General features: G+C 33.7%; 1 protein-coding gene across 20 annotated transcripts in view; it reads left to right on the forward strand.

The window, feature by feature from the left end:
* The window catches only part of LOC100877371 (uncharacterized), a 197,961-nt gene extending 182,119 nt beyond the window's left edge, over positions 1 to 15,842 (forward strand). For 19 of the 20 annotated variants that reach the window (XM_076537730.1, XM_076537764.1, XM_076537645.1 and 16 more), the window contains 3 exons: positions 3,707 to 3,880; positions 5,711 to 5,787; positions 12,173 to 15,842. In XM_076537730.1, the coding sequence (XP_076393845.1) occupies positions 3,707 to 3,880; positions 5,711 to 5,787; positions 12,173 to 12,250 (329 nt within the window). In that variant the 3' untranslated portion in view covers positions 12,251 to 15,842. The remainder of the gene's footprint in view (positions 1 to 3,706; positions 3,881 to 5,710; positions 5,788 to 12,172) is intronic. The other variant, XM_076537859.1, reaches the window with a different exon arrangement.
* Positions 15,843 to 15,904: the final 62 nt, after the last annotated feature.

Consider the following 15,904-nt stretch of genomic DNA (forward strand, 5'->3'; position numbering starts at 1 on the left):
AGGAAAGACTGTCCTTTGTACCATATCTTTCTTTAGGTATCTTTCTTATGATTCGTATGCGTTAAGATCACTGTATTGTTTAAGGTGGACTGGAAACGGAAGCGGGCAAACTTTCTTATTCTTTTATCATTAAAATGTTATTATTAAAATTGCACGAAAAATTGGCGCAAGTATTTTCTATGCAACATTGTATTGGTTTTAGAAAATTATACAATTACATTTATAATTATATATATTTACACGCAATCGTATATAGTTATATTTACGTACAATTGTATACAATTATTTTACAATTTCATAATATTACGAAGAACATGTAAAATTTAATTTTCAACGTACATCGGAGAGAATTGCTGCCGTGGGGAAAATGGCGACGTCGGCAGCCATTTTGTATTAAGAACGTCAACGAAGAGTTTGATGAAAGTCAGCGAAGAGTTTGATCAATGATTTAATGCGTAACAAAAATAATTGATATTTTTTGTCGAAGAGAAATATTGAACCCTTTTAAATTTTTAATATAACTTACGATACATATTGCTGTTTTAAAATTTACAATTTTAGAAACACCGAATGTCACGTTATTACATAATTTATTAAAAATAGAACTTAGCGAAATTTGTTGCTATCGAGCGTTGTTAATAAAGGTAAAATCGAAGAGGTAATAAATTGTAAATTCCAATAACGAATTGCCCATTTCCGTTTCCGAATATGTTCGCACTGTTTAGTGATTACCCTCCGGCACTTCCGGAACACGTAAATTAGCATCACTATCACTTGCACCACATATATAAAATTTGTGTTATAATAACTAATACATACGTACTGCTGTTTCCATGTAAGACTGAATTTCCTGTACAACCGTGATTTAACAACGATAAGGACAAGTATTGCTAAACGATTAGAATAGAATCCCTCGTTGTATCTTAATGTTTTAAGCAGTTAATATATTTTTCCAGTTATTTTTAGGATTTAAACACTATTTGATATGTATGTGAAAATGTTCGATTTGTGAGTCCAAGTTTAAAAATATTTCATAACGATACGAAAATATTTTTAAGCACAACTTGCATCCGTTTCGAGAGAGATAATTGTAAAAGATGACGTTCACAAGATTCAGGAATTCAGTTATCGCACGAAAAGCGTTTAATATCCTATTCATATTTCTCTTATAATTTGTTGTTACTCACTTTGTGTTTTTCATTTTTATACGCTTGTTGTATCACGCAATCTCATTACGTTTTCTTTCCCTTTGTATTCTCCTGTTATTAATCTCCGATCAACTGGCAATTTTTGTACTAATTATTTTATATTTGCGAACCACTCGATCGGTATTTAATTATAATTGGAGCATGATCAACGCAGACGATTCTTTTCTTATTTCTTTTTTTGCTACAATAGAGTTCTACGATTTATTTTATCATTTACATATTTCAGTATGCACATTTTAAGAACGTAGATGCATCCTTTAGTTTCTATATTTATACGATATACGATCGAAGAATCTTTGAGTAAGAAGCACGATGGTTTAAGAAAGATAAGAATTTTTTCTTTAAACGAGACTCGAGACTCGTAACGATCACAAATACTATAGATAGTATCTAGTTTTACCAGTTCTACATATAATATATAGTTACGTTAAGCTAAGTACAGAATGTAAAAAAGAGTAATTAGTCCACTTTAATCATTCTCCAATCTAAATGTTGATCCGCATAATATATATATATAATAAACCAGGTTCACCGTTTGAATCCACAATTTTCAAGTAACGATACAGCAAAGAAGGTATTAACAACGACGCATTTTTTCATGTACCAACTGCATCGAGCTTTTGTGATTAATCATCGTCACTAAATGCAATGTTAAGCATCGTTGAGCACAGTGTACTGTGTCGAGTGCATTAGCATTTTCTAGGGAAAAAGGCTGTGTAGGGAAAGGAAGGTCTCCTGTCGTTCGATTAAACAAATTGAAGGACAGAAGCATCTGTCATTAATTTTGGTTACATTTTCAAAGTTGCAAATTCGAAAATTTTTTCGTTCTAAATTTCTGCATTTTTAATTTTCAGATTGTACAATTTTTAGAATCTTATATTTCTATATTTACAAATTTAGAAATTTTAATAAATTTTTTCCGGTCTTCCAAATTCGCAACTTGTCAAATTTCTAATCTTGACAAATTTTTTATTTTCGAATTTTCTGATTTTTCAAATTCCTAACTTTCCAATTCTCTAATTTTTCAGTTTCCTGATTTTTCAATTTTCCCACTTCCCAATGTTCTATTTTTCCAATTTTCCCATTTTCCAAATTTCCAATTTGCCAACTTTCCCATTTTCCAAATTTCCAAATTTTCCAAGTTCCCAAACCCCCAAATTTCTAAATTATAAACCTATTTAATTTCCACAATATAAAATTTCCAAGTCTCTAAATTTCAAGATTTTCCAATTTTTAAATTCCAAAATGTCCAAATTGCTTAATTTACCAAACATCTAAATTCACAAACCCCAAAGTATTCAAATAGGGATCGACAATAAAATATTGCTAAGTAACCGTTATATCGCCTTTCGCTATATCGCCTTTTTCCCAAGGAAGGTTAGTATTCTCGACATTGTAGATCAATGTCTAATAGTCGACGGCCCGAAGCTTCGTCTCACAAAAATATTTGGTAATTATACAGAATAGGGTAAACTTGGACGATTTCAGTGGATCTTGATATATGTCATGAATGTCAATTATCTGAATAAACTGTCCATCAAATTTCAAGTTCAAAAATTTGTTAGTTTTCAATGATTTAAATCTCTCAATTTTTTAAGGTTTTCAATTTATTAGTTTTCAAGGTTTTTAATCCTTTAATTGTCAAGCATCTAAAGTTCCATAATATCAGATTCCGAAATGTGCAAATTTTAGACACCTAAATTTAAATTGTATATCAAAATGTCGAGGTCTGTACGTATCGGTAAAATTATTCAGATCATTGACACGTGTTCGGCTACTGATGGGTATAATTTCAGAGGATGGTAGCTGGGGTGTTACTGAACAACTCTTTCCTATACCAAAATGATGACTGAAGCTTAGTTTTTGACGGCTGAACGTGATCAAGACCGGTCACGGCAAAAACTTACTTGTTCACGATCACGCTCAGTCGTCAGGCTCGAAGCCATCACTCTCTCAGTGTTTTTCTTTAATAATTCGAAAACTAAGCTTCAGTCAACATTTTGGTAAAGGAAAAAGTTGTTCGGTATCACCCCAGCTACTAACCCCTGAAATTATCTTTACCAGTAGCCGAACACCCTGTATCATAATTACTGAAATCAGTGATATTCACCCTATTCTCTAACAATTGTTTATTTTTCGTTTCTTCTTCTCTATCTGTCTCTCCGCCTAAGGACTTCATCGTGCTTAAATATCACGGTAAATCCGTGCGAACGGATGTGCCGAATCAGTCGAACGCGTTTGTTACGAGATAAGTTGCAATCTATCCGATGTTACTGCAATATTATTGTAAATACCGCATTTTGTAATAAAGCATTCATCCTGTACCTTTGACTAACTTGTACGTAAACGGCTTGCACAAATATGAGACGAACAACGAGTGAACGCACTCGAGGTATCGTTGTTGTATCCGTTCGAAGCAAAGAGAACGAGGATCGTTGTCTGTTGCTTTGGTTATATGGACGCGTGAAATGACAGGATATCGTTTCGTTTTGTCACAGGAAACGCGAGCAGCACGTCCGAGTTCGTGAGACAAGAATTGAGAGCGATCGTTGGTGCGCGAACGCAACAGCAACAACAAAGGGTACCAAACAACATTCAGAACAATCTCACCGGTCAAGTATCTCAAGACGATCTTGAAGCGCTTGGTCTGACGTTCGAGATGTCCCCTGCAGGTACGTGGCTAGAAAAAATAACTAGAAATGAACCTTCACCGTTTTAGTTTCACCCCCTTTTTTTAATGCGCGTTTACGGAAAGGGTACTCGTGGCGGCTCGTAACTAAAATTAGGGGTGATTCAAAAAATTGTTAAAATTGTGTAAAAGGAAACATGAAAAGAAACTTGATAAAACCCTAAATGAATCAGATATTTTTTATTTGCTAAATTAATATCGAGAGGAGGGTGCATCTACAAGCGAGCCGCCATTGGTACTCAAAATGAAGTCACTTTGTACATAACCTTTTTTTTCCGTTCGATTAGCATTTTTCGAAATTGTCAGGCGTCGATTGGGTTCACACAGATATACGGTCGTTCATTTTGGATTAATCGAAACTAAAGGGGGGATTATTGGTCTCTCGATACTAACTCACGTTCTCTTCTTGTATAGCATTGCGAACCTCGGTTTGTTCTTCTCGTTTCGGCTTGTAAATAAAGTATCTGCGAAAATTCTGACAACTGTGAAAAAGTATTACAGGAGTTCTAACATTCGTATTCATTTTTCTGTGAAATTGTTTCGGCTACGCTGTAACAAATTTCAACGACCATTTCGTGTATTTGTAATGGAATTCTAACGATCTCGAAGAACAGTGAAAGTATTGAAATTTGTTACTGAATTACTGGAAAAATATTATGAAATTATGCAATTGCGAAAGCGATAAATGGTTCGTCTAGATGAAGCAGTAAATGAAATTATAGAACTGCTTTCTAAGGTTTTTTTGTACTTCGTCTTTTTTCGCCGTGTATCGATTAGTATTCCGATGGACATTTTTTGGAGACGGTTTTCGATTCGAATGGAAATTTTATACACTGCCGTTCATAAATCTGCGCTTTCACTTTTACGGATCAATTTTTACCTGCAAATTTTCAAATTTTATCAGTAATTGTATATAATTTCTGTTTTTTCTTTTAATGAATTTAAATCATCTCTTTTCAAGTAAATTCTTTTTATATAAAACGTTTAGAATTATTGAGTTAAATACTTTAGAAATTCCGGTACTGATTTCTTTGTAATCGTTCAGCTTAGATTTGCAGTTTTATTAAAAATATCAAATATAAACTAACAGAAGCACCTCTGACAACTTGTACAAATTATTATAAATATTGTGAATTAACACTAAACGTATCAAAACCGTGAAAATAATCATTTAACAAGTTTCTTATTTTAACCCTTCACACTCGGAGATTTCATTAACCCTTTCAGTGTTGAATAAATTAGCAACGCGAACTTAGAATCAAATCGATTTGATGTAATTCAGTCTGAGAAAAAATGACAGAAAAGACAGTAAGAATATTTACGAAATTTTAAAGAGAACAAAATAACAAATTGCAAGTGTTAACAACGAAATATGTTCGACACTGAGAGGGTTAAGTTCCCTCATAATACAACCCAGTGACTTGAATTAAAATTTTCTGAAATAAAAAATTAATTTGTACATTCATCTATGTTCCACCGTTTATTTTTCATGTCTCATTCATTTTTCACTTCGCACCACTCACAAGTGTCTAATACTTATGAACGGCAGTATACGTGAAAGATACGTAATCAATTAAACTAAATTTCGTCGTCAAAACGTATTGTCAGCTTAAAAATCGTTCTACTTGAAATTCCCGTAGAGATCGCGAAAACGAACGATAGTTCGGAAAATAATCGAAGATCCGAACACCTGATTCGGTTTTAATAGTTTCGGAGAGGTGTGCTCGACACACTAGTCTGGTTCTTGTAAGAAAACGCATAATTTGTAATAAAAGACTGGTGGTAACGCCTACTGTTACAATGTCCTAACTAGGTGAGGCTGTGGTTAGCGATGGCCCTGCAAAGAGCTGGGCCATTGGGAGTGCCGGAGGTGCCCCCTCGTCCTCCAGGGTAAGACCCTTCCGACAATTACTTTTACGTATATATTATATATATTTACTTATTTACTTTATCTACCTTTTTTTTAATCATTATTTATTTTATTTATTTTCACTTGATTTTGTATGCGATGTCTTCCCTTCTTCGCTTGGCTTCAGAACTTATTGTGCACGAAATGTTTAATGATTATATGATTATACATTTGCATATGTATTTATGTATGTGTACATATGTATACGCGTACATTTATACGTATATACAATATATATTTATGTGTACGGATGTATACATTTATATTTATGCGTACATATGTATACGTATATATTTACGTATGTGCACGTGTGTATACGTTAACACATGCGTACGTATATATTTATATATGCATATGTGTACGTGTATATTTATATATGTATACAAGTACAGTATATATTTATGTATGCATACATATGTATACGTGTATATTTATGTATGTATACAAGTACAGTATATATTTATGTATGCATACATATGTATACGTGTATATTTATATATGTATACAAGTACAGTATACAATGCATACAAATGTATACATGTATACATATGTATATTTGTATAATATACATATTTTTTTCTCTCTACGCACTGAGCGTAAAACTTGTAGGGGATATTTTAGCGCTCTCTTTGCATGTGTCATTTTTTGACGTTTACTATGTAATATCGTTCATTTATGATCTTATTTAGACGTAGCTGCGTTCGATACACGCGTGTATTATGTATATCTGGACCGTGATATTTCGCGGACAACTTCTGTTATTGTTTCTTCTTCCCTTTTTCGTTTCTTTACTTTTCGATCAGCTTGTCTCGATCGAGAACTGCGTGGACGTTGAAAGGATACACCAAGCCAGCTTGTTTTGTGACTATTCTTCGATCTTTTTTTCTCAAGTTTTTCGCTGCGTTTATGCGCAGTCATTTTTAAATGACTGCCAATTTTCAATTCTACTGGTACAGTTTCATCAGTGAACGTTTAACAGAATTTTTAATATGGCAGATGGGGCCTGGTATATCGTTAATTTGTCCACACCGAAAAGAAGAAACATGTTGGTTCCAAATTAATTTAACGGTGTTCGGTGAAAATTTGGAAGTTTTACACTCAGTGGCAAGAATCATATTTTTACCTTTTTGTTTGCAATTGTATCATATCGACTAATACAATTATCACGTGACGGAATTCTTGGATCAAATTCGTTAGGAGTATATCTCATCGATTATCATCTGTACACAGAAGACTAATTTTTTTGTTCAAACTGTATTAACTGCAAGTAACCACGCAAATATTTCTCTTGTTCATGTAAGACTAATGCAAGGAACTAAAACAGAGAGCATTGATACAATTTTCGAAACAGAAAGGATAACCAAGTATTTTAAAATTATTGTCCTACAATATAATTTTAACAACTAGAAGACTTTTGATAAAGAAAAATTTTTTTATAGACAAAGTTTTAAAAAACATCTTCCATAAAAATAAAATAATTGAGCAACTTAATTGAATTTGAACTTCAAAAAAAAAAATCGTATATTCAAGATTTTTGCCATAAAGGCAATGTTCGTTAAAATTATTGAATTAATTCGATAGAAATTAGGCCACTTTTTACCATCGTTTGTAAACCCCTGTAAGAAGGAATTTTATCTTGTATCGAGCGTAAAGAGTGTATCCTCTTTATTCTACAGGGTGATGGTGCCGTTAAGCTTCAGCTCATTTCGAAGTAATCAGTATTAATCACACTGGCATTGTTGTATCGTGTAACGTATATTTTAGTATGGTAATGCTTTTTCACAGTGAGCCAAATAGACATCTAAGCGGATAAAGCTCTTTTTTTTACTATCTCGTTGCATGAGGCAGAACTGTGACAGTTCGCCGATAAACCGGAAATGCGTCGAAGATGCAACATTCGAATATATCAATCATTTTATCGCATTAACTGCCACAGTAAAAACTTACAAAACGCATTGCAATTTTTAATTATTAATATTTCGTTCAGAATTCAAGTTTTGTATTTTCCCAATTATTTTCTTTCATTTTTAAAATTCGCGCGCTTATTTCAGTCGAGACAGTTCAGTTTTATATGCGTTTGAATATTCTGTCTCTTGAGGAGTCGAACAGGTAGTTTGAAATTTTAATTTTCTTCTTTTAATGTTCTGTGTTATTATAATGATATTAAAAATTGTGTTTCATATAAAACATTTGTGGCATCGAATGTCTGCGGCAGTCAGTGTGTTAAAAATTTAACATTTTATCGAAGCTGTCAATATTTTCGTCCGATTAGTCGGTAAATCGACTGTCAAATTATCTGTTAATTCGAGTGTCGACAAGCGGTGATTAATGTAGCGCGGAGTATTTAAAATTATAATTTTCGATCGATAATGAATGACTGGCGCGAATTAACTCGTTCAACTCGACAGTGATTTTAATGCAAATTTTCGTGCTGCTGAAACTTGATTCCTTGAATTCGAACACCTAATAGTTGTCCTGTTTTAAATTGGAAATGTAGCGAGTATATTGTTTTTGCTTGGATTTTGGGAATTTTGGATTCGAGAAATATGGAATTTGGGAAATTTTAGATTTGGGAAATTTGGGATTTGGGGAATTTGAGATTTGGAGAATTTTGGATTTGGGGAATTTTATATTTGGGGAATTTTGGATTTGGGGAATTTTAGATTTGGGAAATTTTGGATTTTGGGAATTTGAGATTTAGGGAATTTGGGATTTGGGGAATTTTGGATTTGGGAAATTTTGGATTTGGAGAATTTTAGATTTGGGGAATTTTGGATTTGGGGAATTTGGGAATTGGGAAATTTGGGATTTGGGAAATTTGGGATTTGGGAAATTTGAGCTTTAGGTAATTTTGGATTTGGGGAATTTGGGAATTGGGAAATTTGGGAATTGGGAAATTTGGGAATTGGGAAATTTGGGAATTGGGAAATTTGGGATTTGGGAAATTTGGGATTTGGGAAATTTGGGATTTGGGAAATTTGGGATTTGGGAAATTTGGGATTTGGGATTTGGGAAATTTGGGATTTGGGAAATTTGGGATTTGGGATTTGGGAAATTTGGGATTTGGGAAATTTGGGATTTGGGAAATTTGGGATTTGGGAAATTTGGGATTTGGGAAATTTGGGATTTGGGAAATTTGGGATTTGGGAAATTTGGGATTTGGGAAATTTGGGATTTGGGAAATTTGGGAATTGGGAAATTCGGGAATTGCGAAATTTGGGAATTGGGAAATTTTTAAATTTGGGAAATTTGAGCTTTAGGGAATTTTGGATTTGGGGAATATTTAAATTTGGGAAATTTGGGATTTGGGAAATTTGGGATTTGGGAAATTTGGGATTTGGGAAATTTGGGATTTGGGAAATTTGGGAATTGGGAAATTCGGGAATTGCGAAATTTGGGAATTGGGAAATTTTTAAATTTGGGAAATTTGAGCTTTAGGGAATTTTGGATTTGGGGAATATTTAAATTTGGGAAATTTGGGATTTGGGAAAATTGGGATTTGGGAAATTTAGGATTTGGGAAATTTGAACTTTAGGGAATTTTGGATTTGGGGAATTTTAAAATTGGGAAATTTGGAATTTGAGAAATTTTGGATTTGTGGAATTTGAGATTTTTGGATTTGGGGAATTTTGGATCTAGAGAATTTTGAATTTTGGGAATCTGAGATTTAGAGAATTTTGGATTTGGAAAATTTTGAATCTGGGGAATTTTGGATCTGGAGAATTTGGATTTAGGGAATTTGAAATTAAGAAATTTAGGATTTGGAGAATTTCGAATTTAAGAAATTTTGCATTTATAAAATTTGAGATTTAGGGAATTTTGAATTTTAGAAATTTGGTTCTTTGTCATTTTTGGAACCAGGAAATTTCATTTTTCGCCCAATTTCAAATTCTTAACTTGTACAAATACACATTTATTAATCTTCCCACTATAAAATATACAAGCGTTGAACCTAAAAATACATCTAAAAGAATCCGTAAAAAACGCAAAAAGTCTCGAAAGATGGAATAAAAAGCGCGAACCAGTTTGTAATCGCTGCGAGTTGAACGCGCTAATAGCATTCAGCGATCGACGATTAATTAGTACAATCTACATAAACGCATTCGCGATCGACTGCAATTATTACTTGTAAATTCTTCTATGTTTTTCTCTCCCGCTCTCTTTCTCTCTCTTTCTCTTTCTCTCTATCTTACATGCATTCCAGTTGAAAGATTGTGCCTGCGTAAGCTAAAGGAAGCAAGCAAACCTGATACTCTTTCAACACTACGAGATGTTCGTAATGTAGTAGCTTTTTAACGTTCTGCAAAATAACTGCTTTGTTTTTTAAACAGGAAGAAAGAAAAGATAGATGCGTAAACAAGTGCTCCATTTCTTTCTTTATTCGTTAAGGTCGTCGGTTAAATCGCGACGTCGGTGTGATTCTCTATTTTCTCTTCTTATTTTTTTTTAACGTCATTAGATTAGCGGCCTTTGGTGTGCATTGGAACATTGGATGTGTAGCGAACATATGTGGCTTCAGTATAGTCTCTCTTTTTGAGTTTTGACTTTGCGTTTGCCTCCGCTGGAGCAATTTTTTTTCCTTTTTATTTTTTATCAGGTTTCGCGATCGACTCGAGAACTTGTCGAGATTTTCTTTCTATTTTTCCTTATATTTTTTTTAGTTACGATACCGTGAATATTCAGAATTTCAAATGGTTCTTCAATCGGTTTTTTTTAATAGAAACGTAGATTCTCGTTTGCAAGATTTTAAATTATAAGCTTCGAAACTTATAAATTTTTTCAAATTTCCCAGTTTATCTCGTGTCATTTTTCGTGCTTTCTGCTCAGGAATAAATTCAGGTTGAACAAACTATTCGATATTTATGTTACTTATTTAGAATAGTAGAAATTATTTAATATTCACGGTGTCTGAATAAGAGTGTTGGCAATGTTGGTCAGATGCTAGAAATGCAAGATTTTGGAAAAAATAACAGTAATATTTTATAACGCATAGAATGTTTAGATTCATTTAATTCGGTTAAATACTTCCGCAACTGCACTGTCGTTAACTGTGAAATCACGCGATATTGCGTGCTGAATTGTCGATTTTTCAGTCATAAAAATGTAGCTTCATTTGAATAGATATCTTATACTGAAATTAAGTTCACAAGAATAATAATGTTACTCGTTACCAAACTAAATAATTATTAAGAACAAGAAAAAAAAATGACATGTCAAATTTCTGTAAAAACCTAACATTCTCCTGTTTTATAATACAGTTATGAAATTTTTATGCAAATAAAGTAGAATAAAAATGTCTGCATCGTTACACATAGCCTAGCAGCAAAAGAAACAAACAGATTTTCTCAAGTAACGCGTTGCATAATAACGACAGAGTATACGTTACACCATATAATTTAATACTTTTCCAAGACTTGCAATACACGTTGCACAGTGTTCCAACGTTCCCTACATTCTGAATCGATGAAACAGTTATAAAAAGAAAATGGATTACGGTGTCCTTAACCCTTTGCCTTACGAGCTCACTGGTCGAATGCCATCTATTTGGCCGTCAAACGATAATTTGTCACGAAAATTCTGTAAATTACTGTTGAAGATCAAAATTTTGTTAACGTTACGAATCAAAATTATCTCATTTGTCGAATCTAGTGAGGCTCTTAACCCCTGGAGTGGTTGCGCGAATGGCATCGAAAAAAATATTTATTTTTTGTTTAATAAATTGTTAGTATTCTTTCGATCAGAGATGAGCAAATAGTAACCCTAAAGAAAATATTTATAATTGTTATGCATTATTTTCTGTAATTGAGAATTAGAAAGTGGAATATTAGGTCCATCGTCTACCTTCGATTCTTTTTATTTTTATTGTAGTGTTCGATAAATTTACCCATTTACCGGTATATGATTTACAGAAATGAAACATAACCTCAAAGATTTAATAACAGAAAGTAATTGGTATTTGCTACAGATAATATAGAATCATCATACTAAGTTAACTAACGATACTTGTTACAATACATTTCGCGACCAAAGAGCCTGTAATTAAAATGGCTGTTATTACAATGTAAATCTGTTTTTACGCTGTTGATTAATAAATGTAATCCCTTGAAATAGAGTTAAGTTGCCAGTCAACAATTAAATCGAAGCTTTGCTTCCTAAGGATAATAGCTGGCAATAGTGATGCTATTCGAAGTACATTTTTATTTTCGTTATCGGTACATTCATCGTGTTATAACGAATAACGCTTGTCATTCACGCGACCTTTCACGCTACATTTATAAGCGCAATTGCAGGGTTAACAGGCAAAGGGTTAAATTCACAAATCCTAGAAAACGATTGTACGCTAATAAAAGGGAATTCATTTTGCAGACTTCTATGGAGGAAGTGGCTCGAGGTGATCCAAAGGTGAACCAGTCGTCGTTGTTACAGAAACTGTTGTCCGAGTGACTGCAGGCCAACGGTTTGAAGACTAAAGGGATCTATGTAATATACGTTTGAAGCTAGAGACGTGAAAAAAAATGGATGCAAGACCGGGTCACATACGGCACGAAGGAAAACCGCCAAGTGCAAAATCGATCCGCGTGTGTACGACGCAAAATATACACCCTATTATACGTAATGGATACTAATTGTATTATATGTAAAACGCCGCAACAAACAAATACACACACATACATACACGGGACACACACGTATACACACGAAGTCAGTATTCAGACACGTATCACCAAATACAAAATTGCGAGAAAATTTAGGCCGCTGCGCCGTGCTCTCCGTGGCCTTAACGCGCTGGAATTTGATGTCAAAAAATAAATAAACAACAACGGGAAGTCATTTTAAGAGACAACAATCAAAATGGAGCTTCGCGACGTGAACGAGTCCAGCGCGTCTTTATATCTTGCTCCGAAACTCGAAGGACCAAAAGTTTCCGTTTCCCGTTTGCATCGAACGGTCTCGACGATTCGTGTCTCCGATTTCGGAAGGATCTTGTCCCGAGGGATAATAGAGCGTCACGGGATCGAACGATCTCTGTAGATCGATCATTCGGTCGCGAGAAACGACGGAGAAACATTTAATTTGAAAAGAAATCGAAGTAGAGCGCGGGGAGCACATGGCGTGACATCGCGATGACCATTATTTTATATATATATACATATATATATACATAAATATATATAAATATATAAATATAAAAAGAATGAAAGAAAGAAAGAAAGAAATGCCTTTCTCGGGGCATCCCAGCTTCGGACGATATTCGAGTATAAATATATATAAATATAAATATAAATATATAAATATATTATATATGAAAATATAAATATAAATATAATACCGACACGATTAGACTGACGGCCGCTTGTAATCCGATTGAAAGGGTTGCCACGCGAACCGTCAGTATTGTATTTGGTATCACTGAAAGAAACTACGTAGGTACCTCAAAGGTATACTTTACTATACCACTGGCTGTTGAACATAGAACTATTTATAGGTTTAATTATTGTACACAAGAGGATGATGAGAAGATGACGAAGATAAGAAAGAAGCAAATAGAGCACTATTTCACGTATTCTCTTAATTTAATGATCCTTTTTGACTATTACATTTATGAATAATATATTTGTGATTGTAAGAATCTGCAACCAAAATGTGACAAAGAATACTTGTTGTTGTTAATATGATTATAACTATTATTATTATTATTATTAATATTATTATTATTTTATTATTATTATTATTATTATTGACATCATCATTATCACTATTACCAATATTCTTGTTGCAATTACTATATTATTATAATATTAAGGATTATTATTATTATTAATATTATTATTATTTTATTAATATTATTGTATAATAATTATTATTATATCGATATTGATATTATTGAACACTTGGAATATGCATATTTCTATTCAATAGTAAGAGTACCTTTATATACATATACATGTATACAGGCGCGTTGTATAAATGTATATGTGTGTACATGTGTATAGGGATTTATATAGCGTGTTATATATAACTAATTCTGCCCGATTATTTATATATAATCGGTATATAAATTTACGGTATATTTATATATGTATACGTGTGAAGATGAAAAGGAAAAAAAAATATGGAGATCAATCCTTCTATTTTGCATAGCTCGATAATTCTCCTTTGAGTCTTTAGAAGTGCACACTAAAAATTACTTCTCGAACATCTGTTGTTGCATTGATCGAATCGTGTGGGAAGGAAGAACAAAAAAAAAACGATATAAAGAAACGGAACGAATCGAGAGAGCGAACGAGAGAGAGAGAAAGTGAGAGAGAGAGAAAGAGAGAGAGAGAGAGGGAAAGATAGTCGAAAAGAAAAAATAAAGATGGAAGAAATACGTCTTTTCACGTTTATTCGTATATGTATATACACACGCCGCGCGACAACAAATTAATCGGCGTGTATATATGTATATTATTTACATGCATATGAAAGAAATCTCACGCAAGTGTCTTATTTTTCCAGGATGTTCACCGACGATTATTAAAATGAAAGAGTAACTAAAAAAGTGAGTAAAAATGAGTAAAAAAAAGAGAATAATAAAAGAGATCGAGGTAAAACGATGAAACAATGAATGAAAAAGTTGGAAGAAATTGCCACGAGGTAGACACAAGCGAGAACTCGTCGTTTCCGTCTTCGTGATCGACGAGTTCCGATCGGAACCGTGTCGACGACGGAAGTACACGTTGGTCACTTCCGTCGCGACACACGTCCCGCGCCAGGAACGCGTTAAATCTTTGTTTTTCTCCTTTTACGCGACCGTGTCCCTTAGAACGTAAGTTATTCTTTTTAAAACGCGTTTTGTTTTTATACCCAAATTGCACGTCGTTACGTGCTGATTGACGATGAATTTTTACCATTCTCCCCGGTGTTTCATTTTATCGTATCTCTCCGCGTGTACGTACTTTCGTTAATCTTTTTTTTTATCGCATATGGTACGTTCACGTCCTTTTGTTTTGTTTTGTTTTTTTTTTTTTTTATTAATGCGGGGAGTTGATCGTCGATCGAGTTTAACGCGATCGAGCGTTTCGAACGGGCGAATAATTCGTTTCCTCTTTCGCTTATTATTATTATTACGATTATTTCTTCTTTTCTGTTTTTATTAGTTGCAATTTTACGAGCGTTTTAGCGATTAATGGATTTTAATGAGAAACGTTAACGTTCTTAAGGATACATTTGTTTAGATCGTAAGAATTCGGGGGTTGATAAGATTACAAAAATCGGGGGCAAAGTATACCCCAGTGGGAGATGTACACGTATATACTAGATGAGCGAAAGCGAAAGAATGAAGTAGAAGTATATATATAAATATATGTAAATGTATATGAATAAAAGAAAAAAAGATGAGTTTGTGACACGAAGATACTTTTCCGCGGTGGTACACGATACGGCATTACTGTGATGACACTGGCCTGCTCATCTCTGTTGCACTTTCTTCCAATTATTCGAGCAGTTACAAAGTTTTGCGTAATGTAAAAAAAAGAAAAAATGATTAAAATCCCTGTAAAACACATTCGTGAGGTACTCTGAATATGTACACGTGCATACATAGACATGTATACTCGTTTCGTTAGTCGTGCGTCGCCGTTCACACAGTGACGTAATGTGTATGTGTGTGTGGCGGGCACGCGCGCCCACATACGTGTGTATGTATGCCCGCGCGTGTGTGTGTATGCAAATGTGTGCTTGTTTTGTGCATATGTATGTATGCGTGTGCGTGTGTGTGCTTACGCGTGCGTACGCTACGGAATGAATGATTTCACGGTGTGCGTGTGGCTCTGAGTGTATTTTTTTTTTCTCTTTGTGCGTGCGTGCGCTCGTAGGCACGCTTGTACGCGTGTGTGCGTAGTGAATTACGTCATATAGATAGATCATATGTGCTTTCTAATGATGAATAATTTTATAAATATAAATATAATATCGATCTCTCACGTGTACGTTTATTTTGAAGCGGGTCTCCCGCTTCCAGATCTTTTTATTAAATTGATTTTATTTCAGTGTATTTTATTTTCCTTCGTCTATGGTGCGTCTGGTGTTTTTGCTATTTGCCCTATCGAGTAGAGT

This window comes from Megachile rotundata, chromosome 1 (assembly GCF_050947335.1).
Source record: "Megachile rotundata isolate GNS110a chromosome 1, iyMegRotu1, whole genome shotgun sequence".
Lineage (NCBI taxonomy): Eukaryota > Metazoa > Arthropoda > Insecta > Hymenoptera > Megachilidae > Megachile > Megachile rotundata.